This window comes from Bos javanicus, chromosome 8 (genome assembly GCF_032452875.1).
Source record: "Bos javanicus breed banteng chromosome 8, ARS-OSU_banteng_1.0, whole genome shotgun sequence".
Taxonomy (NCBI): domain Eukaryota; kingdom Metazoa; phylum Chordata; class Mammalia; order Artiodactyla; family Bovidae; genus Bos; species Bos javanicus.
In genome coordinates this window covers 25381232-25402146 of record NC_083875.1, presented here as the reverse complement: position 1 = coordinate 25402146, position 20915 = coordinate 25381232, and the positions used below count along the sequence as shown (strand labels likewise).

Genomic DNA, 20915 nt, shown 5'->3' with positions numbered 1-20915 from the left:
CTTGCCCTCCCAGCATCAGTGCCTGTACTCTGCCAACATCCCGCAAACAAACACGACCCCCTTTGCTAATGGATTTGGTTTGCTTACACCCTTACAGGGGCAGGTTCAAGGTGGTGGTCTGTGTCCTGTCTGCAGTTACAACGTGCCTGGCGTTTGTCAAGCCCGCCATCAACAACATCTCTCTGATGACCCTGGGGGTTCCCTGCATGGCGCTGCTCATCGCTGAGCTCAGGAGGTGGGTAGCAGTCTTCCTCCCCGGCCCTCAGGCTGTCCTTGGGATAGGAACAAACCAGCTCTCGGTTCTTTTACCGCCTTTGAAGAGGAGTTACTCCTCACAAAGAGTCGTCCCTGACTTGTGGATTAGGATCAAGTTGGATGGTTTGGTTCAAAGTATTAATCTCATTTTCAGAAAGAAGGGAGGAGTATAAGCAATATATTCTAATGATCCAAAAACTAGCTTAGGAGGAAAATCTCAGGACCTGGTAAGTGCCTAGACCAAGCTGCCTGGAGTCAACTCTGCAGAAAGGAGGATGTTGTTGTTTAGTCACTAAGTCAGCCCCAAGGACCATAGCCCGCCCTGCTCCTCTGTCCATGGGATTTCCCCCACAAGAATACTGGAGTGCGTTGCCATTTCCTTCTCCAGGGGCGTCTTCCTAATTCAGGGATCGAACCCATGTTTCCTGCTTTGGCAGGTGGATTCGTTACCACTGAGCGACCAGGGAAGCCCAAAAAGGAGACTAGATGTATTCATATGACAAGAGTAAGAAGAAAAGCAAAGTCCTAAAGAGGCTATTGTGTTTATACACAGAAGGAAAAAGAAATGAATGTCTGTATACAAAGCAGCATTGCTACTTTCCCTGAGGCTTAGTTTCTTTCTTACAACCTATCAAGTAAAGCCTTTTACTGTTTGCATAAACATCTTCTTGTGTCAAGTTGTATGTGCAGAGTTCAGGTTGATACCCAGACACATTATTGGATTGGCCAAAAAGTTCGTTTGGGTTCTTCTGAAAAGTAGTTTAGCTCTTGTGTGTCTTTATGACTGTCTTATTCAGCCCCAACTAAAACACATCTAAATCACTACCCATATTGTAATACTCTTTGAAAATGCTTTTTCTCTGTACCACTTTTAGAAATCCACTCTAAATTCATGGTTTATTGTCACGGACGAAGATGGTCTTAATTGAAATCTTGTATTTATCCCCCTTTGTGAGAGTTTCTCTGTGTAGGGTATAATCAGCTTTCTCTCACTCTTTGTTTTGAGTGGAGACATGTATATGTTTTCTACCATTGCTTTGCCTCTGGGGGGTGTTTTGATTATCAGCAATACCAGGCAGGGTCAGAGGTGGTTGGTGAAGGGCGATATAAACTTGCTGGCCGGCAGTGGAAGGACTGTCCTGTGTTGTCTTGTTGGCTTTAAGTACCCTTCATGGACCTGGGAAGGAAGAGACCCATTTCAGAATACTGCTGCTACTGCTGCTAAGTCGCTTCAGTCGTGTCCGACTCTGTGCGACCCCATAGATGGCAGCCCAGCAGGCTCCCCCATCCCTGGGATTCTCCAGGCAAGAACACTGGAGTGGGTTGCCATTTCCTTCTCCAATGCAAGAGAGTGAAAAGTGAAAGTGAAGTCGCTCAGTCATGCCCGACTCTTAGCGACCCCATGGACTGCAGCCTACCAGGCTCCTCCATCCATGGGATTTTCTAGGCAAGAGTACTGGAGTGGGTTACCATTGCTTTCTCCTACTAACAGAGCTTAAAGCTCTTTGGAAAACCATTAAATTGCCGATAAAGATACCTGAATGGATTTGTGATAGTCCAGTGACGCTGGCTGATGTTAGGCCTGAAGTCAATAGAATGTTCTCCACTTAGCTATGTTTCTTTAGAATTCACTGCAATCTAGTTTTCATTATAACTCCAGAGTTTCATGTTTTAATCTATAATTTTGTTCAAAACTGGCTAAAGAAAGGGAAACTTTTAAATTCATATTAGCTAAACAAGAGCAAATCAAGGGGCAGATTTTATAGAATAAATAAATTCTCCTTCACAATTGTGATCTTTAAGCAGGGAAACATTTTCCTTTAATACTCTAATCCTTTTAAGTAATTACAAAGGAAATAATTTCTATTCTATATTTGAAATTTTTTACCCCTGAAAAGCCAGTTATCATTACAGCTAATTAGTCTTCATCATTACCTTTAAAACTTGCAGCATTGTGGAAGTATTCCTCCTTCTATCTCTAGGATCTGTCTTTCTACTTACTGATTATCCCCTCCATTCTCCATTTCTTATTTTGCTCCTGTAAATTGTCTACTGTGTCATCCCTCTCTCTCTGAAAGATCCTTCCCATTAGCCTATTGAATCTCTCCCATTGTCTCTAACACCCAGCCTAGCCTCATTACCTCTGTCTCCAGCCATCACCCTTAATCTCTCATCTGTCACAGCCATGCTTATTTAAAAGGTGTCTCCATCTGTTTCCTCTCATTTATTCTTCAAGCTACTCTAACCTGGCTTCTGTGCCCACTTTGATACCCAACCCCCTCTCGGTTGTACATCCACTGATCACTTTTTAGTCCTCCTGAATCTCACTTGTTTTCCCAGCTCTCTGTACAATTCACCCCCTCAACCCTGGACCATTCTTTCCTGTGATTCCTATGACACCACATTCTTTTTTTTTTTTTTTAACCAGTTCTGCAGCAGCTCCTCTTCAGCCCCTCCTGAGAGCGCCTCCTTTTCTATGCACCTGTCCATGCAGGGAACCCATAAGGTACACCCTAACCTCTGTTTTTCTCTCTCTACACTTCCCTAAGACTTCTCATCTACTCCATGCCTTTAATTCCTGTTCATATGCTGAAGAGGAAGGGAAAATGGAAATTGTTCATCTCTGTTTTAGTCACTGAACTGGAAAGCAGTCACTAATGTGGTGGGGCTCTATAAATTTTTTCATAAATCTTTTCAAGGGCTACATATAACCCTCCTACTGACAGGGCTTTTCAGGTTGTTTTCTGAGCAGATCTTTCTGAGCCTGCTGTCCATCCCATATTCACTGATGCTTTTGCCCATGTTTCCATCAGATGGCTGGGAAACATACCAGGAAGTCAGACTTTAGACTCCATTAACTTGTTCAGCAAACATGAACAGATAAAATTTGCATAAATATGAAGGGGTCATATTTATGTTAGACAGACTCCTGCGAGTGAGCAAGCTGGACTGACTGGGGTGCAGGCCTTTGAGGGACAGAGACTCCAAAGGAGGGGTGGAAGGACCCTCAGCCACCAACTCCCTCTGGGCATTTCTCCCCAGGAAAAGCAGTCACCCTCTTCGTGAGCAATTTGGTAATAAGGAAGTAAAACGGCTGCTGAAGTTCCCCCTCGAGCTATTGGGGTTTGTTCAGAAACCCTTTGCCTCAGGGTGTGGAAGAGCTCATTCTTTCTTTCAGCAGTACCAAGAGCCTCCCTGAGCCTGACATCATCCCAGGTGGGGGAGACAGGCTGGAGATACATAAATGAAGCACAGAGGTTATCGGCGAGGCTGTCATTGCTACAGAGAGAAATAGAGGGAAGAAGGTGATGGGGGCTTGGGGGTCACTTAGGCTGTGGAGATAGGCCGTGTGATTGTTAGGAACAGTGCTCAGCAAAGGGCTCACTGAGGGACATTTGAACAAAAACTGGGGGGAGGCGAGCCCCGTGGCTATCTGGGAATAGCATTCCAGGAGACAGAACAGCCAGTGCTAAGGCTTGAGCAGCGAGCCTAGGGTTTTGGAGGAATGGCGAAGATTGCTGCGGGGTTTGATTAGAAGGGGCAACGTGGGGCAGGTAGGGAGGAGCGGGTGGAGCACAGAGGGAAGCCAGCACACTGGGCCTCCTGCCACTGTGAGCACTTTGGCTTCCCTCTGGGAAAAGGGAAGATGTGGGAGGCTTTTGGGCAGGGCGTTGAGAGGTGACTGTAGGAACAGGGCAGATGGAGGTGGTTGCCATAACTCAGGGGGCTTGGACCCAGGCAGTGGTGATGGAAAGAGATTGGATTTGAAATATATATCACTGAGCTGATGAATTAGATGTAGGGTATGTGAGAAAGAGAACAATGACTCCAGAATTCTTGGCCTGAGGTCCTTCCCCAAGGGGGCCGGGAGGAGAATGGGTATTGAACAGAAGAAAGGATCAGGAGTTCTTTGTAGACATGTGAAATTTAGATCAACACAGACCATCGGGTGGAGCTGTCATAATGTGATGTGTGGTTTGCAAGTCTGGAGTTAAGAGGAGGCCTGGGTGAGGAATGTGGCTTTGTGAGCCATCGGGGTATATATGGTGTTTATATTCTTGAGCCTGTGTGATGGGGCATTGGGTGGGAACCCTGGTGCCAAGGGGCCAGGGAGGGTTAGGGTTAGGGGCTGGGGAGGTGTGAGGAGGCAGAGAAGTGACCAGTGAGTTAGAAGGAGACCAGGACGGACACGAGCAGTTCTCTGTGTCTCTGGCAGGTGTGACAACGTACGTGTTTTTAAGCTGGGCCTCTTCTCCGGCCTCTGGTGGACCCTCGCCCTCTTCTGCTGGATCACTGACCGGGCCTTCTGTGAGCTGCTGTCGTCCGTCCACTTCCCCTATCTGCACTGTGTGTGGTGAGCCGCGTCGTTGGGGGCAGGGGGTGGCAAGGCAGGGTCTCCGCTCTCTGTCATCACTCTGCTCTTCTGCAGGGCGCACGAGTGTGCACAGGAGATGGAGCAGAGCCTGGGGGCCCCTCTCTTCACACAGACTATCGGACGTCTCAGGGAGCAGGCTTAGCCGGAACAGAAAGACCTAATTGTCTATGCTTCATGTCTGTGCCGTCTCTTACCTCTAGCTCCGTTATCAAAGCAGAAAGGAGCTTGGAAATCGAAGCTGTAACCTGAGCTCTAGCTAGATCTACAGGGTAGGGGAATGTGGGGAAGGCTGGGGACAGATGTGACGTGGGGACAGGACAGTCCCAAATCGGAACCAAACACACCTGAGCCTGAGTGACCAGCTTGGGCCTCACAGATCACCTGGGGACAGTCTCACTCATTCATTTGACAGGTGGAGACACAAGTCCAGAGAAATAAAAGTGAATTGTTAAGGATCGCCCAGCTGGTTACATAAAACCAGCCCAGGAGCTTAATCATGGGGAACATGATCAAGCATCTATAGTTTAGAAGGCTCAGGATGCACTGTTAGGTTAAGAAAAAGGTTACGAAACAGCATGTAGAATCCTATCCTCAGAAAGCAGAGGAGGAGTGGTTTTCTTCCTGGGAACTGCTTCAATTCCAAACCTAGTATCATCTTTCCCTCTCTGTCCTCCAGGAATTCTGATCGTGAAGATATCAAGGGACAAGAGAATTCTTTAGAGTGCTCCTTGTAAGTTGAGAGCACCCAGGGAGGAATTCTAGTGGTAAGGAGTTGTTAAGACTTGTTAGATCCAGATTTGGAAGAAGGCTGACCTCTATCAGGGGATGCCTAAGATTATTTGATTTGAAAGAATTCTCTTGAATTCCCTGGGATGTTAGAACTTGTGTATTATCTACCATGAGACCTAAGCTGCTCTCAGGTTAAGACTTGGGGACTTCCAGATTTGTTCGCTGAAGGCAAAGCAAAGCAGCTAATGCTGGGGATTCCAGTCTTAGGATCCATTGCCTGATATTTCTTCGGTTCAACCTTGACTCACATTAGTGAATTTATATACACTTCGTACATCTGAGTTATAATTTACAGATTATTAAATGCATAGATTTTGTGTAGTCTGCTAAGTTTTGATAAATGTATCCACCTGTGTAAAGAGGATCTCATTCAAAATATAGTACTTTCTTTAAAAAATTTTTATTTTGTCTTTTGGCTGCTCCACATGCAGCATGTGAGATCTTAGTTCCCTGTCTAGGGATTGAACCTATGTCCCCTGCAGTGAAAGCTTGGTCTTAAGCTGTGGACCACCAGGGAATCCCCTGGTGTGTTTTTAACTGATCCAAGTTCCTTTATCACAGAGTGATTTAAGTAAAATTCAAAAAGTACAGTGTAGTAACTTTGGTTCATTTTGTTTCTAAATTTGGTGTACTTTGAGTTTTTTTCCCCCTAAAGTTGAACAATTTTCTGGGATTTCCCTGATGGTCCAGTGGTTAAGATTTCCAGCTTCCTTTGCAGGGGGCGCAGCTTCAATCCCTATTTGGGGAACTAAGAACTCAAATGCTGTGTAGTGTGGCCAAAAAACAAACCAAAGTTGAACCTTTTTTTTTTTTTGGTTCCAGTTATAGTGATATATTTATTTACTACAACAAATTTAAACAACAGGGAAGTATAGCAAGAAAGGCTTTTACAATTCTAATTCTGTCCAAAGAGAGAGAACAGTTGCTAACAACCTAAAGTATATCCTTCCAGGTGTTTAGTACTCTAATTCTACTTTTAAAAACAAAAAGTTTTTTGTTTTTAAAAACTATACATGATGCCTGGAAAATGGGCAGCGGAGCCTGGTAAGCTGCAGTCCATGGGGTCGCACACGACTGAGCTCAGTCGGACACGACTGAGCGACTTCACTTTCACTTTTCACTTTCATGCATTGGAGAAGGAAATGGCAACCCACTCCAGTGTTTTTGCCTGGAGAATCCCAGGGACGGTGGAGCCTGGTGGGCTGCCGTCTCTGGGGTCGCACAGAGTCGGACACGACTGAAGCGACTTAGCAGCAGCAGCATACATAATGCAAGCTGGTTCTTCTTTTGCTGTTCAAATCATCGACAGCTTTCCTTACCAATGTATTTATATTAGTTTCATTAGTTTGTGTGTCCAGTTAATACCTCACAATATGGGTAATGCTATGTAATTCATTTAACCAACTTCTCTGTTAATGGATATTAAGGTTATTTCTAACTTTTCACTTTTATAAACAATTGGTAATGAATATATGTATTTGTTCATATGCCTGAATGTTCCCTTAGGTTATAATATGTTGCCAAACCCAGAGATACCAACTGACACAATTTTACTAAAATCTGTAAGATAATAAAAGTGTATCTGTAAGATATACTTTCACATATACTGGATGTTAGTAACTTTAAAAAGTATTTGTTAACTGGATTGAAAATATTTTATTTTTATCTTTTAAAAAGTTATATTTTGTTGGACATCTTTCAGATATCAATTTACTATATCTTTACTCTTTTGAAATGTGCCTTTTAAGTTTCTTTATCATCTCTGTGGAGTGTTCGTATTTAAAAACTTATTTGCAGCCTCTACTTCCTGATACATAGTAGAGAGTCATTACTGTTAAATACCTCTGTGCCATTTATTATGGACATTTGTAACATTTTCAAAAGTATAGAGAATAATACATGGAGCCCCCAGGGAGGCAACAGTTATCTTCAGTATTATCTCATCCTGGCCACCCTCACCCACTACCCACCCCACCCAAATTATTATAAAGCAAATCCCAGACACCCTATGCAATGATTGGTTTTTAAAGGGCTCTTCATCAGGTAGGGATTTTAATCCTTTGTCATATGGTACACCTATTCCGCACCGCCCCCTCCTGCCACCCACTTTCGCATTTATCTTTTAGTATGTTAATGATATCTTGTGCCATACTGTTTTAAACCTTCACGCTCTCACCTCTGTCAGTCTTTTCCTTTAGTTTTTTTTTTTTTCCCTTCTCCCTTCTATATGCATTACAGCGTGGCTGTGACATCCCTTAAATCCCTTAGTTCTCTACTAAGCAAACTGATGGCACTCTTAAAACCATCCTCATTGCAGGTGTGTGTGTTTATATGTTTGGCTGTGCTGGGTCTTAGTGGCAGTGCGTGGACTCTTCCTTGTACGCCTGGGCTTCCCTCTAGTTGCTGCTCGTGGGTTCTAGAGCGTGGGCTCAGTTGTTGCCGTGCTCGGGCTTAGCTGCCCCGTGGCATGTGAGATCTTGGTTCCCCGACCAGGGATTGAACCTGCGTCCCCTGCACTGGATGGTGGATTCTTAACCACTGGACCACGAGGGAAGTCCCTGTTCCATGTGTTCTTAAATGTAGAGATGTCCATTACATGTGGCTGTCACAGTGATTCCCTTTAGGGTTTCAGAACTTTGTGTCATTTTAAGAAAGACCTCTTCCAAGGTTTATAAAAATATTCTTTTATTTTAAAAAGAATATTATAAAAGAAAATTTATAAAAATATTCTTTAAATATGTTTTTAAAATGTATTTTAAATCTTTAATTTATCTGGAGTTTTAAGTTTCAGTATAAGGTGCAAAAGTTACATGCCTTTACATGGTCCCCACGATAAAGATCAATATGAAAACTTGCTACCGGCACCGTGAAGATAATAAAGAGTTTCCTTACTAAAGTGCAAAAGCTGATGAATCAGTGTAAAATTATTTCTAACGCAGGGTATTAGATATGTACAGCCCGTTATTCAAGCGAGAAGCGGGGAATCAGTCCCATGTGCTCAGTTATTTCCATCCACTTAGTGCCTCTTCTTTTTTATTTTAATTAAATTTGTTTATTTATTTACATGTCAATCTCAAACTCCCAATCTATCCTTCTTCCCCACCCTTCCCCCCAACCGTAAATTCATTCTCTGAGCTTGTGAATCAGTTTCTGTTTTGTGAAGAAGTTCATTTGTATCCTTTTTCTCTCTTTTCTCTTTTTTTTTCTTTTGGCCATGCACTGTGGCATGTGGGATCTTAGTTCCCCAACCAGGAATCGAACCCTCGCGTCCCCTGCAGTGGAAGCGCAGAGCCTTAACCACTGGTGCGCCCGGGAAGTCCCTATATCCCTTTCTTATTTTCTAGATTTTGCATATAAGCGATGTCATATTAGTGCTTCTGTCTTAAACCCTTGATTTCTCTGGAGCCCCAAAGGCATTGGCAAGTTTTTCCTGTTATCAGGCTGGAATATTTTAGAACATTTCAAGAGAGGCTTTGTTGGCTCAGAATTTATCACTCACAGGGGGATGTGGGGCTCCCTCGCCCCTTCTTGACTAGAGGAGGCTCTGCCAGTCTTGGCATCTGGGAAAGGTGGGTTAGGCCTGGAGGGAGGGCGGGTGGAAGTCCAGCGGTCTCTCTGCCTCGGGCCCTCACGCGTCTGTCTCCCTCGCCAGGCACATCCTCATTTGCCTTGCTGCTTAAGCCTGGAGGGAGGAGGGTGGAAGTCCAGCCGGTCTCCCTGCCGCGGGCCCTCACGCGTCTGTCTCCCTCGCCAGGCACATCCTCATTTGCCTTGCCGCCTACCTGGGCTGCGTGTGCTTCGCCTACTTCGATGCTGCGTCCGAGATCCCCGAGCAAGGCCCCGTCATCAAGTTCTGGCCCAGCGAGCGGTGGGCCTTCATCGGCGTCCCCTACGTGTCCCTTCTGTGTGCCAACAAGAAATCCTCGGTGAAGATCACGTGATGGCAAGGCGGTGACTGGCCTCTCTGCCCCCTAATCTTCACCTGCCCACAAAGACAGCCAGGGTGGGGGTTTCGCAGAGTTGGCAGTGGGGTCTATCTTTTAAAAATTCTATTCCCTTGGGATCTAACTAGTGTGTCTGTGGACCGCCAGGACTCCACAGTGCCTGGGGGAGAAATGCTTGCCCAGAGGTGGGAAGCAGATGGCCAAGGGGCTCTGGGTGTGTATTCTGCGTCACCTCCAGCTGCAAGGCTCGTTGGGCTGCGTCCTTTGTGGTGATGGCAGAGCCGTCCAGTGGGGGACCCCTTGCTGCACACGCCTTGCTTCCGGGCCCCACCATCCCCTTGTGTTCTAGGAGCCGACCCTCCCGTGACAGACACTTCCTGCATCAGACGAGACCCTCTATCCAATGGAAGAGGCCAGAGCTTTTCATCTGGGGCCACTGTCCTAAATAAGCAGGCAGAGCACACACAGGGCTTGTGCCCTGGGAGGCTGGTTTCCCCCTGCAGTGCTCTGTAACCCGAGGTTTACATACACGTGTGAGCCCTTTTCCTGCTACCTCTGCTGGGAGATGGAGACTTGACTACAGATCTGGGTGAATCTAATGTGCAAAATCCTCTGTGCCAAAAACTGACACTCCACTTTAAGCCATTCTGGAAGATGAGCACAATCTTTAAATGCTGATATGGTTTGGCTCCCCAACCCCACCTCAGCCCAGTATCCTCAAATACAAAGAATAGCTGCGGTGTGAGTGTTCCATACACAGACTCCTGCCCTCTTAATACTTGACCTCTGTGACATTCCCACAGGCCTGTGACAATCGCGGTAGGGATCCTGGTTCAACATTTGGAGCAAATGTGAAGTTTGAGAAGTTGTTCTCATTGGAAGCCTCTTGTCTGCTGTCCTGTTCTGGAAATTACTGTCAAGAATCTTGCCTCCTCTGTCTCCGATATCTACTGTGGGAATTACTCTCGGTATTCTCACGGGATGAGGTGCTTCCTGCAGCTTCTCTAATCATTTCACCACTTGCCTTTCTTAAGTGCTGGCTGTAATTATTCACTGGCTGGTTTGGGTGCAGCAGGACAAACCTCTTGCCCTCTGAGTTCTTCTCACCTAAAGTCACACTGGCTGCAACTCATCTCCTCTTCACTGGGCTGAACGGAAGACCCCACATGTGTCTCCAAGGTGCGAGGTGGGGATTCCTGACCTCAGGGATACTCGTGTTAACTCAGGCATCTCTTGCTTTGCAACAGTCCATCATGGGAGCAGACAGAACAGATGTGTCCTTCTTGTGTGGGTGGGAAGTACGTCAGTGTCCTCTGTATTTAAGAATGGGGCCGTAGCAACTTTGGCTTGTCTGGGCACCCTTAGACTCTCGTTAGAACTTGCACAGGATCAAAGGGTGAAAAGTCCAAGGAGCAACTGAATTTAGAAATGAATGACTTTATTCTACTTCCGTGGTTTTCAAATGATTTTAGCAGAAAAACCCTGTTGGCTGTAAGGCATCTTTATGGAGACCTAATGTGTGAAATAAGTTGTATTCTATTAGCTTAATTTTATTTTGAGGTTAAGCTTACAGCATTTCCTGAATAATATGAAAGGCAGTGAAATGGAAAGTAACAAATTGGTGGTTTCCAAGGTAGAAAGATTTGGTATGGAGTGAGTGTCCATGTTGCTTTAGTATAGTTTAAAAGTCAGTATTTGAGTTAAATACTCATGGAAACGTTAACATATGAATATGAGACCTAGGTGGCTTGTGGAACAGTATTGGAAAACTGCTCTTTAAGTCCTTTGGGTTTCAAGCCTAGAGTTTTCTTTAAAGGAGCTGTCAGATCATCCTCTTTTCAGACTGATCCACCAGGCATGGATTCTGTCCTCATCCATGCTGAAGTAGAAAAATGCTCTGAGGAGGGATTGGTTGTATTTTAAGCCCAGCTCTTTTAGTGGGAAAGAGTAAAGAGAAGCAGTGTGTAGGTAATGTTTTGTGTGTGTGAAGTTTAGTTTCTGTCTTGAAAGTTCATCGGTGATGGGAGCATTGTCCCAGCCATCAAAGAGGACCATTTCTCTTGATGAAATGAAGGGCATGTTCCTTGGGACCCACCACCTCCAGCCCCAAAGGCTTTCACCTGGCCCACCTGGAAGGTTCTGAATGACCTTGGAAATGGGGATGGAATGCGACTCTGCTAGAAGGAAAGAAGTAAGTGCCCTAACTTATAGGGCTAATTCTCTTCTTCTGCAAGTCAAATGGCTAAGTTTCAGAAAGAATGCTTTTGTTATGAGAGACAAAACGCCCTTCTAACACATGCGTGAGTGCTCAGTCCAGTCAGGTCTGACTCCTTGCCACCCTATGGACTGCAGCCCGCCAGGCTCCTCTGTCCATGGGGTTCTCCAGGTGAGAATGCTGGAGTGGGGTGCCATTCCCTTCTCCATTGGATCTTCCTGACCCAGGGATCAAACCTGAGTCTCTTATGTCTCCTGCATTGGCAGGAGGGTTCTTTACCACTAGCTCCCTTCTAGAGGTTGATTTTACTGGGATGAGGCTGAGAAAAAGTGTGGAATAGGGTGTATTTGAGGAACACAAGTCTTCGCTCTACGTCTGAAAAGAAATCACTATGTTTACCAGTGTGGCAGGGTAAATCAAGAGAGTAGGAATATACCAATCTTACTTTGGATTATGGCTTCATTCATATTTATATTTACATTTATATTCATAATGCTCTTATAGCACTACATGCTTTTTAAGGAAAATGGGGATATCACAGAAAAGTTGAAAGAGAAGAAAACAAAGTAATCTATTTCTATGGCTCAAGGACAACCACTGTTAATATATTTTGGCATATTTCCTTCTCATCTTTTTTTCCCTAATACAGTTGTAAATAGATGTCTTTTAGAGCTGACAGTTGATTTTGTACCTTGAATGGAATATAAATGCCAGTCATATTTTTTCTGAAGAGCAGGTTTTGGGATATCTGAGAGTTAGCTATATTCTTGAGTATTCATCACTGGATTTTAAGACTTACTCTGAGTCTTCCCTTTTTATTTGAGCCTAACATCAATGGGCCATAAGAAAAAATGAGTTCTACTTTTTGATACGTTTCTGCACTTAGATGGACGAGTCATAGAAAATAGCTGTTAAATATATAGTTCTACAGGTTTTGATGTAAAGAGTGAATAGCTTATTTCATTCCTTGATGTGCAATCAGGAATCTTTTTATCCCCCCTGGTAATTCAGGGAGGTGGAGATTTGACAGGACTTAGGTCATGACAATTACTCAGCATGGCTATTAGATATTTCTTCTGATGCGGATTTGCCTAAGATTGACACCCAGCAGGTACTGGATTTGGAATATTAAAAAACAATTAATGTAACCAAGTGATCATTTAACTATTCGTATTTTATAGTGTCTGATTTTTAGAAAATAGTTCCTGCTTTTATTATTTTAATGTAAAACCAGCACTTCAGTGACTGTATTGCAGGTGTCTGGGGATAAGATGCCTGCATCTGTTTGGAGGTAGGCTACATTTGGGGGGTGCGCTGTGCCTGTCCCCCCGAAGAATGCCTAGAAGACGTTCCTTGTGGATCAGATCTTTTGGGAGGCTAAGCATCATGGTTATCAAGCACAGGATTTGTAAAAATACCATCACCTATGCTATTTATTGGACTTCTCAGGTATGTAATAAAAACTTCTCCCTCATTCATTATGCTTACGCGAGCTGGTGCCATCCTGGAGGCATCAGAACTGAGGGGTGAGCCTCCCCTGGCTCTTCATCCCTCGGGGCTAATGCGGAACCATCTGTCTGGGGGACAGGTGAGGGCTGAAGCTTGCCTGGACACAGCCTCTCTCATAGCTCCTTGTTCCCAAATGAACCTGGAACCCCTAATAGTCAGCTCTTTGCCTGGTTGCTGCTGATCCAGCTGGTCAAAGAGAAATCTTGGGCTAGGTTGGGATTCTCAATGGATTTTGTAGACATCATTTTCCTACAGATTTTTTAATGGCCCCTACTTTAAAGAACTCATTGTTTGAATTGTAGCTTTCCCTATTTTTTAAACCAGTTCTGAGACGATTTTGTAACCACAATATGTAATCAGAGCAAATAGATACATATTTTCAGGTATATACCTTGTTCTGTACTTTATATAGGGTGTGCTGTATAAGGGTAGTGGGCCCACTGGCTGTGGTAGCATTTAATCTCTGTTACATTGGGAGTAACTTAAAGCCTTTTGAAATGGAGTTTTTGCACTTTATGTTCTTTTTGTGAACTGACTGTGATGGCTATGTTTGATATTAAAGCCCTAAGGGTCATTTTCTGTGAATGAATAAGGTATATGTTTGTTTATTTCCAAAATGATTTCTGCAACAGCTTCCATGAGAAATACATTTAAGGGGTTGTAAGGTACATTTGCTCAAACTCATTTATTAATGAATTTGGGTATCATTCTTATTAAGCATACTTAAAATGAGTACATTTAATACTAATTAAACATGCTAGTTAATTGTTGGTTTCTTCTTAGAGCTGTGAAATTAATACACTTACATGTTTCCAGTATAAAAGTACCTAGAGGCAGTTTGTTGAAAGGTCTGTAATTATGTCAGGTGGATATAAAATCTCAAATGCAGAAAACATTTCATCTAAGCTGCAGTGCGTCCAGTCACTGGAAGGAAGATCATATAACAATATAAAATAGTAAATGAATTTAGCAGGAAAATTCTGTATACCCATTTTTCTTTATTTCCTGTGAGCATTGTTTTTAAATTAAGGGATTCATAGGCAATCCTGTTTATAAGAATAATGTGACTATGAGAGGAGAAAGATTGAGCGGTCAGCAGTATCAGTAGTGCTGCCGTGGTCTTAGACATTTTTTTCTGGCCAGAACGAGGGGATGAGGGGTGGCCACTGAGGTTTTTGATAATCTGCTATAAGCAGTGGGTCTTCTCCCTAGAAAAATGGCCGTACAGAGAATTACTTGGGTATTCAGATGTCCCGAGAAGCCACCCGGGTAGAGAACTGTGTAACAAGACATGAAGCCAGGAGTCACCTCCTTTCGGGTGGTGAAATCGAGGTCTCCACAGTTCAGCATTCTTGACTGCCCTCCAAGACCAGCCCCAGCCCCCTTCTCCTGTGAGGACTTTCCGTCATGAGGGACTGAAACTTACACCTTAAGAGTTGAACAAATTTGAAATTTACATCTTCCTCAAGCCTCTGGTCCTGATTTATACTTCCAGACCCTCCTTAAGATGTTATTTGGATCTGCTGTATTTTTGCACTGTGGAAATTTTTGCAGAATAAAAAAATGTTTTAAATATGGTATTTGGGTTTTCTTCCTATGCTCTCTTTTGAGCGGAGCTCAGCTTCCTCCTCTAGTCCCGCCTTAAAGGGGCTGGCAGTCCCTTTCCCCAGTTTACAGAGTTACCTTTTAAAAAGTTTTTTTAATTGGAGGATAATTGCTAAAGCGTTATCTTTATCTCAAGTGGGCACTTGTGTCTCTGGTCACCTCCAGGCTTGGTGACCCTCTGAGTATTAACCCACAAAAAGAAAAAGAATCGACCACACCTGGGTTTTTGTTGGCTTTATTGGCTTGTTTACTTCTTGTTAAAACATTTAATTCAGCTGCTTTACAGTTGAGCACAGAGACCATAACGTTATCTTTAAGAATGTAACACATAGCAGTAAAGTCGGTAGAGCTTACTTTTATATTAGGGCAGATGGTGGGAAAGTGGCTGACTAGGGCACTCAGGCATGGCATGACAGAAAGTGCACGATGGCATCTTTGGTGACACTGGCTAGAGAAGGATGTTCATGAACAAAGCAAGCTGTAGTCACCAGGGTGGAAGGGACCGGAAGCGATTCCTGGAGTAATATTGCCATCTAGTGGCCTTTCAGGGTATTGCTATCAGTGGCACGTGTGAGACCTTTCCCAATTGCTTATCATCCCAGGAGACCCAAGAGACCCAGGTTCCATCCCTGGGTGGAGAAGATGCCCTGGAGGAGGAAATGGCAACCCACTCCAATATTCTTGCATGGAAAATCCCATGGACAGAGGAACCTGGAGAACTACAGTCCATGAAAGTGAAAGTGAAGCCACTCAGTCCTGTCAGACTCTTTGAGACCCCATGGACTGTACCTGCCAGGCTCCTTCATACATGGGATTTTCCAGGCAAGATTACTGGAGTGGGTTGCCATTTCCTTCTCCAGGGGATCTTCCCAACTCAGGAATCGAATCCAGGTGTCCCAAATTGCTGGCAGACTCTTTACTGTCTGAGCCACAAGGGGGCTACAGTCCATGGCGTGGCAAAAAAGTCTGACATGACTGAGCACACATACGCTGCTGCTGCTGCTGCTGCTGCTAAGTCGCTTCAGTCGTGTCCAACTCTGTGCGACCCCATGGACTGCAGCCTACCAGGTTCCTCCATCCATGGGAGTTTCCAGGCAAGAGTACTGGAGTGGGGTGCCACTGCCTTCTCCAACACACACACTGCTGCTGCTAAGTCGCTTCAGTCGTGTCCGACTCTGTGGGATCCCATAGACAGCAGCCCACCAGGCTCCTCCGTCCCTGGGATTCTCCAGGCAAGAACACTGGAGTGGGTTGCCATTTCCTTCTCCAATGCATGAAAGTGAAAAGTGAAAGTGAAGTCGCTCAGTCATGCCCAACTCCTAGCGACCCCATAGACTGCAGCCTACCAGGTTCCTCCGTCCATGGGATTGCCAAGAGTCGGACACGACTGAGCGACTTCCCTTTCACTTTTCACTTTCATGCATTGGGGAAGGAAATGGCAACCCACTCCAGTGTTTTTGCCTGGAGAATCCCAGGGACAGGGGAGCCTGGTGGGCTGCCGCTTATGGGGTCACACAGAGTCGGACACGACTGAAGCGACTTAGCAGCAGCAGCAGGGATTAATACTACCTAGAAGTAGTAGTATTTTCTTAAAGCCAATCTTATTTGAGAGCCCATCACATAAGTTATCTTTCAGGTAAGTTGTCTTCTCACAATTATTTTGTGAGGGTATTATTCCTATTTTGAATACCATAAAACTGAGGCTCAGAAATGTATCTTGAACACAGCTGTTTAGTGGCAAAATCAGGTTTTGAACTCAAGACTTTTGACTCCAGTTCTGTTTCCATAAGTATTTAATCTTATTTTCAAAATGGCAAAGGAGGTAAAAGGTTTTTATATAGATAGGTGAACACTAAGTTGGGATTACTGGATTCAAAAGTATCCTTTTAAAATGCACGATTAGACAATATAGAGTAGCAGTTGGCAAGTAGTCAATCAAGCTGTTGTTTAGTCATTAAGTCGTGTCTGACTCTTTGCAACCCCATGGACTGTAGCCTCCACTGTCTATGGGATTTCCCAGGCAAGAATACTGGAGTGGGTTTCCATTTTCTTCTACCAGGGCCTCTTCCCCACTCAGGGATCGAACCCGTGTTCCCTGCATTGGCGGGTGTATTCTTTACCATTGAGCCACCAGGGAAGCCTCAGTAATCAGAAGGCCCCCACCATCTAGCAGGCCTGGGTGATAGTGCCATCTTGTGGCCACAGCCAGGAACCGCACTCCATCCTCACACCTTCCCAGGAATGGATGATGTGTGCACATGGGGACTCCTTCCTGTCTGGCTCCAAGCCATCTCTTGCTCTTCGCAGTAGATGTGCAAATCCAATTAATTCCTGGCCCTGTCTACTTGGATTTCCAATAGACACTCGAATTCGTCTTACCCCAAACTTGCACCTGTTCACCTTCTCAGTAAGTCAGGCCACTCCATTCAGTTGCCAGAAGTCCCCACTCCTCATTTGTCCATATCTTCCCTAAGAGTAGGTAAATCCTCTCCATCCCACTTCCCCACTGTCTCAAATCCACCCATTTCTCTCCATCCTAGAGAGTGCTCCGTTGTGTCTTGCCAATCCATCCTCCATACAAAATACCAGAGGGGCTGGCCTGAACAACAGACATTTACTTCTCACACTTTTGGACATTGGAAAGTCCAAGACCAAGGTACCAGCAGATTTCGTTGCTGGTGACGACCAGCTTCCTGGCTTGCAGGTGGCCACCTCCTCTTGTGGGCAGGGAGAGCGTGCTCCGGCATCTCTTCTCCATGTTATGGGGGCACCAGTCCCATCATGACCACCCCCTCATGACCTCACCTTAACCTGCATGTGTGCATGCTCAATTGCTCAGTCATGTCCGACTCTTTGCAACCTCATAGACTGCAGCCCGCCAGGCTCCTCTCTCCATGGGATTCTTCAGGCAAGAATACTGGAGTGGGTTGCCATGCCCTCCTCCAGGGGATCTTCCTGACCCGGGGATCAAACCCATGTCTCCTGCCTTGCAGGTGGATTCTTTACCCACTGAGCCTCTGGGGAAGCCCCCATCTTAACCTGATCACCTTCCAAAGGTTCCGCCTCCGAACACCATCACACTGCAGGGGAAGCAGGTGTGGGGGGGCAGGTGTTTAGGGCTCCAACATGGATTTTGGGGGATGCAAATTTTCAGGTCACTGCAGACTGTATGAGGGAGATTTTTCTTATCTTCATTTTCTTGGTGAAGTCCTGAGGTCTGGGATTGGGGAATGTATATCTGGTCCAAGACCATAGAGCCAGTAAGTGGCTCAGCTCTCTCCCACCCCAAACCTGGGTTCCTTCCCTTCTTCATTCTGCAGCAGAGAAGGAGGGACAGTGGCCACTGTGCTGAGTGGGGACAGCTAAGGGAGAGACACGGCTAATATGTTCCAAGCAGCTTCACCATGCACCAGGTCCTCATGGGGATACGGGTAATGGATCCCAGGGCACTGGAGCCTAGTCTGTGACATGGAAAGACTGGGGCTCAGAGGCTGAGCCGCTTGCCTGAGGACGTGAAGCTGGTGACCGAGGGAGGTGTTACAGCATCAGCTGCCAGGCCACTGTGTGTGTTCTTGCGTTTGCTCACCCCTTTCAGATTAGGTCGGGGTTTCCTGTGGTGGTGATAACATGACTGTGAGCTCCATGGCTCAAAGCAACAGAAATGTATTCTCTCAAAGTGCAGGAGACCAGAATCTGATTCTAGATGTCAGCAGGGGGACTGTCCCAGAGGTCCAGTAGTTAACACTCCGCTTCCACTGCTGGGGGCATGGGTTCGATCCCTGGGGAACTAAGATCCCACATGCCTTGCTGGGCCCCTCCCCTAAAAAAAGTTCAAGATAAAGATGTCAGTGGGGTTGGCTCCTTCTGTAGCGGGGGAGAGTCTGCTTCTGCTTCTCTCTAGTGTCTGGTGGTTGCCAGCAATCCTGTTACCTCCACCTGCAGACCCTTCCATCCAGTCTCCACCTCCGCTGTCTGTTGGCTTCTCCCTTTCTCCGTGTCAGAACCTCCCTCTCCCTCCCTCTCCGATCTCTTATAAAGACAGCAGCCTAATTCAGTTCAACCTTGATTAACTGATTACATCTGCAAAGACCCCCCTTCCAAATAAGGTCATGGTGTGGGATCCCCAGTGTATACCAATTTTGGGGGCAGAGTATTCAACCTACTGCCCTGTCCCACAAGCTGCTTCCCGCATCTGCCCAGAATATGGGATCCCCCACCTCCTGTTTAGCCAGAGGCCCCAGAAGAGTGTTACAGAGTAGCCGGAGTCCTCAGAGTGCACACGACTGCACAGATACACTCCTACCCCAGGCTTCCGCGTTCTCCTCCATGGCCCCTGTTGGGGTTTCCTCTAATACCTTTCTCACCCCCGATCAGAGCTGGGGAGTAGGCGCCCCACCCTGCCAGCTGCTGTTGAAAAACACTTTGAGAAACAGTGAGTGGTGGTAGGATAGGACGGAACCGGTCTCAAGGAGCTTGGCTGCGGTTTCACTTGGCGGAATTCCCCCCTCTGTCCCAGAAGTTTAGGGTGTCTGGCAGGGGAAAGCCAGCCACCTCTCACCCCAGGCACCCCATGGCCTCGTCATCTTTGTATGGCCGCAAACAAGCCCAGGGCTGACCTGGCAAATCAGTGTTGGGGAGGCTGAATTCAGACATCTATTAATCAGTCAGTCAGTTTACAGAGCTAGAGAATGCAGGGTGTAGTGGAACATCTTGTGGGTCCAGGAAGTTTTCTTTGATTGGAAGGCAACGTCCGCACAGACCAGAAGGATTGAGATCCGCGCTCTTGTCAGCAGCACTGGGATTGGTCGATTGGTCTGTCCAGAATATGAGGCAGAGAGAGAAAGAGAGTGTGTGTGTGAGAGCGAGGGAGACTCAAGGTGATTGTGCTGCTAGTCCGAGAGATGCCCTCACCAACTGGTACCAAGGGTAGGGATACACTTGTGCCGCAGGGCCCGGCTGGTAATGGGGAGATGGGGGCGGGAGCCGGACAAATAATGGGCCTTGGTCTTGCGAGGGGGAGAAGGGGAGCGCTGCCCAGAGTGTCCACCAGGGGGCAGTGCAGCCCCGCACACGGCGCAGGGCCCAGGGTGGCCGTGAACCCAGCCTCCCGCGTATGCAGCCGAGGGTTCTCCCAGGTGTGCTGCTTTCTGCCGTTGGATTATTTCTGTCCAACTGGCAAGACTGACCGTGGACTGCAGAGATTCCGGCCGCAGGGTTGAGGTCCGCTCTCTGTGAGGGCCCCTCAAACCCAGATTCCAGAGAATGGATTTACCCCAAAGCTGGTGACACCTCCTGTTCTGGGTCCCTCACCTGCAGGAGTCCATCCTGAGCCCTTGTTCCTTTTTAAAATTGTTAGCTAATTAGGACCTCCTCTATAGCACAGAGAATTCTGCTCACTACTCTATAATGCCATATATAGGAAAATCTAAAAAAGTGGATGTATGTTGGTGTATAATCCATTTACTTTGTTGGATTCGTGAAACTAGCACAAGATTGTAAGTCAGTTATACTCCAATACATTTAAAAAAAATGTTTCTTTCTTGTTTTTTTGAGACATATACCACGAACTATGAGTGATTGCATAACAAATTACTCCAACACTAAATTATAACAGGGCTTCTCAGGTGGAGCTACTGGTAAGAACCCACCTCCTAATGCAGGAGATGTAAGAGATGTGGGTTCGATCCCTGGGTCAGGAAGATCCCCTGGAGAAGGAAACGGCACCCCACTCCAGTATTCTTGCCTGGAGAATCCCATGGACAGAGGAGCCTGGCAGGCTACAGTCTATAGGGTCACAAAGAGTCAGACACGACTGAAGCGACTAAGGAAGCATGCAAGTTATAACAAAAACAAGTATTTACCATCTCTCAGTTTCTGTGGGTCAGGAATTAAGCAGGGGCTTGGCTCAGCTGTTCTGACTTAGGGTTCATCAGGAGTTTCAGTGAGATGATAGCTTAGGATTTTGGGTATGAGATCTGGTTAGGAATCTCTGAGCCTCAGTTTTCTCATCTGCAAAATGGAGATAATAGTAGTACTCTTAGGGTTGTTATGAGGATTAATGAAATAATTTTCACATGGCAGAAATGGTCAATTGCCTACCTCAGGTGCAGTTCCCTCCTCTTTCTTTGTAAGAGAGGCTCCAGTGTTAAGCTGTAAAGATGGATGGCTGCCTGGAATAAAAGTCTACATTTTCCTTTTTTCCCCAGTCTCTTCTGTTTGAAGA

General features: G+C 45.9%; 1 protein-coding gene across 4 annotated transcripts in view; it reads left to right on the top strand.

Annotated features, from left to right (window-relative positions):
- ACER2 (alkaline ceramidase 2) overlaps window positions 1-14664 on the top strand; it is a 33337-nt gene extending 18673 nt beyond the window's left edge. Inside the window, exons 4-6 of one of the 4 annotated variants that reach the window (XM_061425195.1) lie at window positions 98-235; window positions 4472-4609; window positions 9174-14664. In XM_061425195.1, coding sequence (XP_061281179.1) covers window positions 98-235; window positions 4472-4609; window positions 9174-9360 — 463 coding nt within the window. In that variant the 3' untranslated portion in view covers window positions 9361-14664. Of the gene's footprint in view, window positions 1-97; window positions 236-4471; window positions 4610-4684; window positions 7024-9071; window positions 9144-9173 lie in introns of those variants that run through there. The other 3 variants (XM_061425198.1, XM_061425196.1, XM_061425197.1) reach the window with 3 other exon arrangements.
- The last annotated feature ends 6251 nt before the right edge of the window (window positions 14665-20915 follow it).